At 53.9% G+C, this 11130-nt stretch overlaps 1 protein-coding gene across 1 annotated transcript in view; it reads right to left on the reverse strand.

Moving 5' to 3' along the window:
- Positions 1-952: 952 nt before the first annotated feature.
- The window catches only part of RFX3 (regulatory factor X3), a 176905-nt gene continuing 166727 nt past the window's right edge, over positions 953-11130 (reverse strand). The window contains exons 16-17 of the mRNA XM_004714454.2: positions 4816-4858; positions 953-1558 (exon numbers count right to left, since the gene is read on the reverse strand). Coding sequence (XP_004714511.2) covers positions 1320-1558; positions 4816-4858 — 282 coding nt within the window. The 3' untranslated portion in view covers positions 953-1319. The remainder of the gene's footprint in view (positions 1559-4815; positions 4859-11130) is intronic.

Raw genomic sequence — 11130 nt, forward strand, 5'->3', positions numbered from 1 at the left:
GATGATCCCTGATGCGCATTCTTCACCAGCAGTGTCCACCCAGCCCACCCCCGGCCACCTCCACCGCCCCGGCGTTCCTAACAGTGCGGCAGGCGGCTGCTGACAACACCTTCGGCTTCTGCTCCGCGGGAACTCCACACTCCAGGAATCAGGAAACCGTGTGGTATGAAATCACCATGTGCAGGTTGCTACAGTTCTTGCACCCGATACATTTTCATTTTATAATAGCAGCATATTGAACTACTATTAGGAAGTGGGGGGGTGGGGGTGGGGGACGACCTAAAACCAAAAAACCTCTCCAAAAAACAAAACACAAAAAAACAAAACAAAAACAAAAAAAGACCAACAACAACAAAAAGACCTGGGATAAGAGAACGCCATCCGAATGGGAATGGGTTCCTGAACGTCCAGCTCTGCCCTAAGTGGCTTGTACACTCAACACAAGGGAACGAAAACAGAAAGTCATTTCTTTCTCAGCTTCAGTATCTACCTCCAGGGGCTCCCCCTCCCACTTCGCAGCAGAAGCATCTGGTCCCAAATACAGAGTCAGTAGTCATCACACAGAGGGGTGGGTCTGCACGCCGAGGTCCAGGTGCGAGGTCTAACGGAAGCTGGCGTGGTGAGCCTGACGTCACTAGGGGATGGGCACGGGGCAGGACCCCGAGGGGCACCATCGCCTCTGAGCAGAGAGGAGCAGGCGGCCCTCGAGCGCTGTCCTAAGACCGCTCTGCGTCTTCTTCCCTCCGCCCTTCAAAGTGTCGGCAAAAGCAGTGTCTTGCGGTTGTGTCCCAGGACAGAGAGCCGCTGCGCAGGCCGCCGCGGACCGGCATGCCTCCAGTGTAAAGCAAAGTCATGCGGTTCTCCTGACGTCTCACAGAAGTGCATCTCATTAGGAACTTACACGGGGAATCGCACAGCACCACTAACAGTCACCAAGGAAAACCGTTTCAGCTACAGAAAGGGGAAATCACGGTTTTAATGCGAAGCGAAGCGAAACCAAGACAAAGCAAACAAAAACAAAAGCAACCAAACCAAACAGAATGTGGACACGAAGGTTGGCAAACATCCTTCGGGGCACCCAGAACTAAGAGGAAACAAAACTAAACCACCGGGGGAAAACAAAAAAAGTCAGCCAGAAACAACACCGAACCAAAAAAACCCAACCCTTATGATTAAGAGGCAAATAATGTGTTTACACTTAAAAGAGAGAGAGAGAAAGAGACCTGGCAAAACACACACACCCATTCCATCTCACAACTCCCCAGACGGTCACGTCCCACACAGACAGTTTGCCACGCGTCCACCTCCGGCTCGTGCGGCTAGACGGCGGTGTAGGTGTTGCCCGTGGCGCTGCACTGCCGGATGGTCTGGGTGCTGGTGACCACGTGCTCGCTGTGCAGGGGGCTCAGCAGGCTGGGCTGCACGCTGCTCTCCAGCACGGGCTGCAGGCAGCCCACCGAGAAGGCCGGAGCCAGCTCTGTCTTCTCTCTTTTGGCTTGGGGCTCTGAGGGGTCCTCCAGCTCCTCGTCCACCTCGCTCTCCACCTCGCTGCCTTCATCTGCACAGACAAACAGGACCCTTAAGCAGGGCTCTCTAAGGGGCAAGCGCTCTTGAAGGTCAAGGTCTCAGACACCCGCCTGCTAAGGCAGCTTCTCAGCCGACAGGCCTCGGAAGATTTCCTGGTGCTGGGTCTGATCCATTCTGACTCACGGGGATTCCATGGGATGCTGCGGAATGGGGTCCCTCAGTGCGCACTGTCCCACCATCTCCCGGGACGCACCTGCGTTTTGGGTCAGCTGCCCAGCGCTAAACCCTTGTGCCACCAGGCTCCTCCCTTCCAGGCATGCAGAGAGCTTTCCGTGTTTGGCTGACTGGCGGTGGGCAGCTCTCTGAGGAAGGAAGGCCTGTGGGGTTGGGTATAGCAGCTGCATGGCTGCTGGGTGGGCGTCTGCGGTCAGGGAGGGGCACGAGTTACTGTCGGAGGCGCCTTGGTGGCGTCCTGGGTATGTGCCAGACTGCATACCACCAAGGTTCGCAGTGTCAGCCCACCAGCCGGCCGGCCCCCGAGAGAAAGACGGGGCCTTCTGCTCTCCTCAAGGGTTACGTCTGCGGAAACCCTCAAGGGCAGTTCTACTCTGTCCTGCAGGGCTGCTAGGAGTCAGAGTGGACTTGCCGGCAGGGAGTGTTTTTTCTCTTTCTTTTTTAAAATTGAGGTAGGGAGCTGGGAAATGGTACCTTAAAAAAGGAAGAAAGGGTCCCAGACTCCTTCAAAAAAGTCTGCACTGGACCATCATTTTCATCTGCACTGCTGTTACAGTAGGAGCCCTGATGGAGCAGTGGTTAAGTATTGGCTGCTAACTACAGGGTCTGCAGTTTGAAACCACCAGTCACTTTGAGGGAGAAAGATGAGGCTCTCTGCTCCCGTGGGCAGCTACAGTCAGGGAAGCCCACAGGGTCCCCTCCCTGTAGGGTCACCAGGAGTCAGAATAGACTCGATGGGCAGAGAGTTCTGAGTGGCTCAGTGTATGGATTCACACAATCACCGCCCGTGTCCGCAGGGGCTGCTGGCTAGCCTCTGGGTGCACAGTGGTGTGTTGGCCCAGAGTCCTAAGCAAACCCTGGCTGTTCATTACAAAAGATGGTGAGGAGTCAGGTGGCAAGAGGCAGCAGGTTAGCAAGGCACAAAGAAAGAAATACAGCCCCAGCACACGGGCCCCCACGCTTAATAGCTGGTGTTCATTTCTGGAAATTAATGCCCTGACATTTATACATTTCATAGTAACTAAAGTGCCATTATCAGGAAATGCCATTCAGTCACTTACAGTGTGCACTGAGAGAGAGAGAGAGAGAGAAAGAGAGAGAGATACCCACATATAGCCTCCCTGGGGGAGGGCATGGGACCCCCAACACCAGTGGTCATTCTTAAGCCACGGGGAATGTGTGGTCATCTCTCTGCCAGCGTGTTTCATTATTAACCAAGTCAGAGCGAGAGGAACCAGACAGTCAGCCTGAAAGTCTGGCCAAGTGCTGGGCACGCGTCTGGGGACGTGACGGTGGGTAGCTAGACGGGCCCAAGTGGCTCCACGGGAGAAAGGCCTGGCGACCTTTGGCTGTGAAGATGACGGCAAGAGGAGCGGGCTGGGGCAGCCACCCTGGGTCCCGTGGAGCCACTGTGAGCCAGAAATCCATGGGGGCCTCCCTCAACAGCATAACTAAGGACTTGTACCCACCCAACCAAGACCTTAGCCTGACGATGCTGAGTCACACATCCCAGTTGCTAGGGTGCTGAGTTCTCTGACAGCCACACCCGGTGTGCAAACAACCAGCTCTCCTGGGTGCCCCCACTCTCATCTCCCCCCCGCCCCCCCAGGCCTAAGCCGCCTGGAGTCTGTCTGGTTCTGCCACTCAGGGTGAGGCCACAGCGGGGCCTTGCTGCTCACTGGGCCGCCACAGACGTGGGCTGCTGCCTTCCCTGTTCCCATCATCCACTGGGGTAAAGATGGCCCCATAGAGAGCTGGGGAGGGGGCGGGCCTTCGGGCTGGGGGGCTTGCTCCCGAGAAAGGAAGCGTGTGATCCGAGAGGCCGGCTGGAGGCTGATGCCTAGATGTGCTGTCGAGTCACAGGGAGACAAGCTCCGCCTGCTTCGTGCGGCCAGCGTGTGGCCTCTGGGCAGGATCTTGAGGACAGAGTGGGCAGAGCACGCAGCTGCAGGGCGGGGTGGGGGTTGGTACCCGGGGCCAGGGTCCTGCTCACATGAATGATGACTTTCGAGCTTTATTCTGCTTCCGCCTCTTTTTACATATAAATGAGCAAACAAACCAGAAATGCCTAGCACACCCTCAACGCCAAACCCTAGGGGTCAGGATGGTCTCTCGGGGCTGTGATGAACAGGCTTCACTTCTCTCTCTGCAGTGTGAGCAGTGACGGGCCTGCCTGGTTGGACTGTGAAGCCCAGAGGCTTGGCCCGCACTGGGCATCGCCTCCTGTTTTGTGAGCTCACGTGGACAGCCAACTGCCGGGAAGGGCAGCTGCCCACAGTCAGAATACAAACAGATGTGCCCTTCTTAGTACCTGGCTCTTGGGATGTAACTAGCAGAAACCTCTGTCTTGCTGCCCTGTAGACTTTAGGTTTTGCTAAATCCTCAGCCCCACGAGCCAACAGAGGCCTCCAGTCTGCCGCCTGACCTACAGGTTTTACACTTGTTGGCTCCTGTAATCACGATTGTTCCAGTGCCTCACGGGGGCCGATACCACCCACTATGGGAAACACTGCCGCAGAGCATAGAACACGGATCCCTGGTGCTGCAGTAGTTAAGCATTGGCAGTCAGCCCCCATAAAGATTTCTCTTTCTCTCTCTCTCTCACTGCCACCGACTTTGGGGGTGGGGGGGTGGGGATGTCTGGTTTAAAGGTGACCTCTGGTTGCAGGGTAACAGTGGTGGGAGCCCAGGAAGTCTGGGGACAGGAGGTTCCCAGGGTCAGACAGAGAAAGTGCATGGCAGGGGCCCTGACCAAAGACAAGGTCAAGCCTGGGTTCATCCCTTCCCTCTGAGATACCTGCCACAGCCAGCACTGGTTTCTCATTAGGGTTCGGATAAGCTTCCAGCACCTCGCTGTCGAGAGATTGAAACCCAACTGGCACTTGGGTCTCTGCACCGAGAAGGTCCTAAGGGACACAGCCTTCACCCTCACGTGGACGGTCCACCTGCTGCCCCCGAGCAGAGGGCAACTGGTCAGTGAGGCGCGACCTTCTACTAGAGTTGCCCGGTGACAACCAAAAAGGCTCCCCAGTGGACGCGGTTTGGGGTCCTTACCTTTATCCAGATTTCCGGGCGACACGGCATTTAAATCGCCAAACTGCAAAACAAACACAGGTGTGGAGGGGGGCAGTTATTGGCGGGCAGAAGGAAGGGATGGCCAGCAGCCACTCGAGGGCTCTGTGAAGTGGTGGACGGACCCGTGCCCGTCTGACCTCGGGATGCCGGGGCTGCATCCTTCTCCCATCACACCTGTGGCATCTGAACCGCTCAAATGATACCCCAACTTCATGGTCTCAGCCCCCTGGGGGAGGGGCCAACACTTTCTCTGCCGCCCGAGCGCCCTTTGCCCTTCATAATTTCCCTGGGGCGAGCGAGGCTCGAGTGGCCCACCCCAAATGGCTGGTGGGATGGCACTGGGACATCCCCGGTAGGCCCCAGGTCTGGCCCAGGAGCCCAATCGGAGCCCCCTGCGTGAGAAATGCGGGCCGGCTGTTGGGTGGCCCGCGGCATTCCAAGGCCTCCCTGGTGGACAGGAAGGCTGATGGGTGGCCCCGGCTGCAGGTGCTGCTTGTCACAGCAATCTTTTGTTTGGGGCTGTCTTGTCTGCTTCGGAAAAGGCCCTGAGCACGTCGGGTGCAATCAGGGAGAGCTGTGAGGAACCTTGGGGTGGGGTGGTGGGCGGGGGCGTCTTTCCTCCTGGGGGCTCGGCAGTGTCTTCTAACCCCGCAGTCAGAACACACCTGGCGGGCGTCTTCGGGCGGACAAAACGGGTTCACTAACACAAACCAAAACAAACCTCAGGAGCGACGGAGCTCAGTGGACACCTGCCATAGCCACTTTCTGCAGCAGCGGTTCTCGACCCGATTCATCACCGCAGCAAAAATGACAGTGACGAAGTAGCAGGGAAAATAACGTTATGGTTGGGGGCTCACCACCACACAAACTGTAGTAGAGGGTCCAGCATCAGGAAGGTTGAGAACCGCTGTCCTAAAGGGTAAGCGGGTTCCTTTTTAAACTGAGGATTCAGGATGATGCTCAGGCTCAGAGAGTCTGACTGACTGACCAACAGCCTTCGAAAAGCTGGGGCAGACACCTCAACTTGACGTCCATTCAGAAGGCTGCCTAGGCTTTCATCTACAAGGTGTGTTTGTGAACATGAGTTCTCTTCGCCCACACAAGCACTGTCCTTCACCGTCCATGCCCGAAGGAGCGGGGGCATTTCCTCCAGGGCCCAGAGCTGTGCACGCAGACCTGGAAGGGGTGCCACTGTGGGGTCCCAGGATGGGACTCTTTAGGGGAGCGGAAAGCCTCATCTTTCCCCTGAGGAGCTGCTGATGTTTTCAAAGGGCCGACCTGGTGTTACCAGCCCAACACCTAACCTGCCGGCCACACCACCACAATCACTCCATGGCAGGGGTCCTCAAACTTTTTAAATAGGGGGCCAGTTCACGGTCCCTCAGACCCATTGGAGGGCCGGACGATAGTTAAAAAAAAACTATGAACAAATCCCTATGCACACTGCATATATCTTATTTTGAAGTAAAAAAATACAAAAGGGGGAAAAACACCCAGCGGGCTGCATGTGGCCCGTGGGCCGTAGTTTGAGGACGCCTGCTCCATGGCAGGGGTTTGTTTGGGGCTTTGCTGGGAAGCTCTGGGACAGGCAGTGGACGACCAACTTCTAGAACTGGTCGAGGCTGCAAACACTCTGAGCCTCTAGTAGCAGGGAAGGGGAAATGTTGTCCACGGCGGTGTCAGAAAAATGAGGCAGTCTAGGAAACCTAGCCGTCTCCCCAGCCCTGTCTGTCAGTGTGTGGTCCTGTGGTGGCTTGCGTGGCATAGTGGTTTCGCACTGGGCTGTGATCTGCCAGGTGAGCAGTTCAAAACCACCAGCTGCTCCGAGGGAGGAAGGTGAGGCTTCCTAATCCTGTAAAGAGTTCACAGTCTTGGGAACTTGCAGGGGTGGCTCTGTCCTGTCCTGTAAGGTCACAATGAGGCGCATCGACTTGATGGCAGTGAGGTTTAAAAAAAAAAAAAAATTGGGGTGGTGGTGGTGGAAATGATACCAAGGCTCAAGTAGAGAGAAAATGCTTTGAGAAAAATGATGGTAACGTATGTACAAATGTGCTTGACAGAATGGATGCATGGATGGATTGTGATAATTATTGCAAGAGCCCCCAATAAAATGATTTACAAATGTTATGACGCTGTAAGTGTAGTCAGCTGTCTGTCAGATAGCAGCAGGGTCACTCAGGGTGGACAGGTTTCAGTGCAGCTCCCAGACTAAGTCAGACCAGGTAGAAAGGTTGGTGATCTAGTTCCCAAAATCAGCCACTGAAAAAGCCTACGGCACACAAAAGCACTCTGAGGTGACTGCTCTCGACATGTCTCCAGGGGTCAATTGCTGGATGGGGACATCAGGTTTGGTGAAGTAGAGGGCCGCTGAGAAGGGGCTTCGGGAGGAAAGGAGCCCCTTATTGATGGGAGCAGGTGCTCACTGAGAATAGCATAACAGGCACACAGGTGGACGGGGCTCTGAGGACCACACAGGAGGAGGTGAAGCTTGGTGGTCATTGGGCGCTACCCTGAGTCGTCAAGGGCTGGACTCGACTTGATCGCAGCCAGTTGTTCTCGTTCTTCCTACCCAGCTATCTATCACCCATCCACCCATCTACCCACGTATCATCTACCCACCCACCTATTATCAATCCATCCATTCACCTACCTACCATCTATCTACCTATCATCTCTCTACCGCCTACCATCCATCCGTCCACCCACCCACCATCAATCCATCCATTCACCTACCTACCATCTATCTACCTATCATCTCTCTACCACCTACCATCCATCCGTCCAGCCACCCACCATCAATCCATCCATTCACCTATCTACCATCTATCTACCTATCATCTCTCTACCGCCTACCATCCATCCATCCAGCCACCCACCATCAATCCATCCATTCACCTACCTACCATCTCTCTACCACCTATCACGTACCTACCACCTACCATCCATCCATCCACCTACCTACCCACCTACCACCAATCCATCCATTCACATATCTACCATCTCTCTACCACAATATCACGTACCTACTACCTACCATCCAACCACCTACCCCCCTATCACCAATCCATCCATTCACATATCTACCATCTATCTACCACAATATCACGTACCTACCACCTACCTACCTACCAGCCAACCAATCATATATCCACCCACCTACCACCTATCATGTACCTATCTATCACCCATTCATCCATCCACCTGTTTACCCACCTACCTATTATTGATCCATCCATTCATCTACCTACCATCTATCCACCCACCTATCATTTATCTACCACTTATTACGTACGTACCTACCACCTACCATCATCCCTCTACCTACCTACCTACCTACATGTCATGTACCTGCCACCTTCCATCCATCCATCCACCCACCCACCGACCCACCGACCTACCTACCACCTGTCTTGTCTGACCTATGGCAGCCTCTGGAAGGCTATGGGCTTAGGTGCTTATGCAGACAGATGGGAGCAGCAGGTTCAAATGCGAAAGGAGACGGCTGGTGACAGGGAGACTGAAAGCAAGGACAGGGAGGGAGGTGCCACAGATGGGGACAGATGACCAGGCCAGCACCAATCCAAAACAGGATTTAGATGGAAAAGCGAAAGAAAAAAAAAAGATTTGGAAACATACCAGGTGTTTGCAAGAAAGACGTTAGGATGATGTGATAACTAGAGGCACGGAGTTAATGTCAATAATCAGGCTGTAGGTTCTCCTGCTGCATACAACACTGGGGGGCTATTGCTCATCTCGCGGCTTACGACCCACTCGTGGCTCATCCCAGGTAGCAGGATGCCTTTCAAACACGACGTTCTCTATATCCCACCCTCTTCTTAACACCATGTCCTGCGCCAGGTTCTCCTGAGAACCCTACCTAGGCACTCTCTGCCCAGATTTTTGGGCAAGGAGCATGCCCACTGTTCTCAAAGCACCGGGCACAACCCACCACGCCGGCTTTGTGTTCACATCTAGCACCTGTCATCCTAAGGGCTTAGGGCGGGGCCTTACCATCTGAGATGGAGTAAAGTTTGACTAAATACTGACCCAAGGGACGGATTTGTTTCTTCATTTCACCTTGGAACTAGCTCATTTGAGTTTGGCAGGGCAGCACTGATTTCAGTTTGCAGCTTTGGATACCGGTAAGTGGATGTGTCGAGTGCCATACAGGAAGTGGGGCATTCCGTTTGAAACCAGATATCCAGGCCCACTGTTCAAGAACCCAAGAGGGTGATTTTGTGTGTATACATGCACACACTCATGTATGCCCACGCACGTATGTATTCCACACATGAAGGGAGGTACACACATTAAGGGACATAGAATGGAGCAGGACAGGGAACCTGTGACGATTTGCCTCCGTGAACAGGCGCCTCTTTTGCCGTAAGACCAGAAGAGCGAGATGATGCCTGGTTGCCATCCCCAAACGTATGCTTCAAAGATTCTGTAGAAGAATCCCAGTCAAACAGGGAAAACTGCTGAGCAGAGTTCAAATTCACATGGACTCTAGACTTTCTGGAGACAAGGAGGGTCATTGAACCCCCAAAACTACTGTCCTGAGAGAATCTATAAACCTTAAGCCAAAAATATCTCCTTGAGTAATCTTAAAAAGCTGATACAAGGGCTCAAGTAATAAGAAAATATTTTGAAAATGATGATGGAAACATATGTACAAAAGTGCTTGACTCATTGGATGGATGGATGGATTATGATAAGAGCTGTAAGAGCTCCCGATAAAATGATTAAAAAACCCCCAAAAACAAACACCACCAAATAATAGTTGACCTTAACTAGTAAAGAACCTTGTACCTTGTTCTCCTTCAAGACCCGGGTGCATGGGATCAAACTGACAACAGCAATGACAGGTTGAACAGGACATGTTCAGGGAGGAGGGGCAGCTCCGGGAAGGAGGGTGGGAATGGTTGCACACGTCAAAGACCATCATCAGGGCTGTTCGATGGACCATGTGGAGCCGGTGTTTCTTTTGCTATGGACTTTCTCAACAACAACACAACGAACAAAGCAAAACAAACACACAAGCAACAACCCTGCAGTGCGGTAGAAGGCAAGAGGCCTTTGAGACATGTAGAAGTTCAAATTCACTCCAAGAGGGCCGTTTGCTTTCTCCCAGATGGCCTAAGGCCCTCGCCCCCTTCCAGTTACGTACAGACTGTCTTCGTTCATTCTTACTAGCTGAGCTGTAGTTGATGCCCAGCCACGACTAGTTGGAGCCCAGGAGGATTGGGCTTCTTCCTGAAGGTTGTTCCTTTTCTTTCCTAGTTGACCCACTTCCCCAAATTCTATTTTGCTGGTTGGGTTTCTCTGAGCGGTGGATTCGTGTGCCCCTGTTTACCACTTGGCTTCGGTAACCTTAGGGATCCTTCAAGGGGCTTTGTGATGCCCCAAGTCACTGGACCCAGCATCCCAGACCTGTGGATGGGCTATGTGTCCCCCTGGAGTTATGACTGAAGTCTTCACTTGGCCTTTGTTTTAGGCGTCAGTCATCAGAACAACCAACTTCATCTTCTCGGGTTGACTCGTGCCATCTCATGGCGGCCCTTTAAGACGGAGCAGACTGCCCCTGTGCAAGATTGTAACTCTGTACACGAGTCGAGGGCCTCGTCTTTCTCCCTTGGAATGGCTGGTAGGGTTCTGGGGTGCCCCACCAGGGAATGAGGCACATCACGAGGCCAAGAAGGGACAGGGGACAGGGGAGAGGGAAGCAGCTGTTTGGGCACAGCCTGAAGGCTGGTGACTCACAGGGACACTGGCCAGGCACACGAGGCCTCAATGAGGTGGGATCGAGTGAGACAATAAAAGCTGGGTTGTTGTTGGTGGGGCGGGGGTCAGGGGGCAATGGGGGGCAGGATGGAGATGGGAGGATCCTGAGACATTTACATTCCAACCTGACCTTCCGAGTTACCGAGCTGGACTTCCCCACGTTGGTGGGGAGAGCAGGTATTTCTCTCCAGTCTGAGTTAGGGCAGATGGCGCCTGGGGCCCTGCAGACAGGAGGACCTGGCTGAGCCTGGCGGCAGATGCTTTCGATCTGAAGACCAGTGGACGGGAGAGAAAGAGCCCCGGTGGGTCTTCCATTTGAAGACACCCCTTCTGCATTGTCGCCCCTCAGTGCAGAGATGGACACACCGGGAGCCACGGGGTGGAGGGAAGGGAAGTGTGTGGAAATGTGTTCTCTGTGTAAAGAGAACCTCCCCAACAAGGGTGCCTCTACTCTGCCGGGCCAGGGCTAGTATCCCACAAGGCCCACCTCTCTTTTTTACAGCCCTGTAAAAC

The sequence above is a fragment of the Echinops telfairi genome, unplaced genomic scaffold (assembly GCF_000313985.2).
Source record: "Echinops telfairi isolate 266 unplaced genomic scaffold, ASM31398v2 ScPeMD7_25;HRSCAF=90, whole genome shotgun sequence".
Lineage (NCBI taxonomy): Eukaryota > Metazoa > Chordata > Mammalia > Afrosoricida > Tenrecidae > Echinops > Echinops telfairi.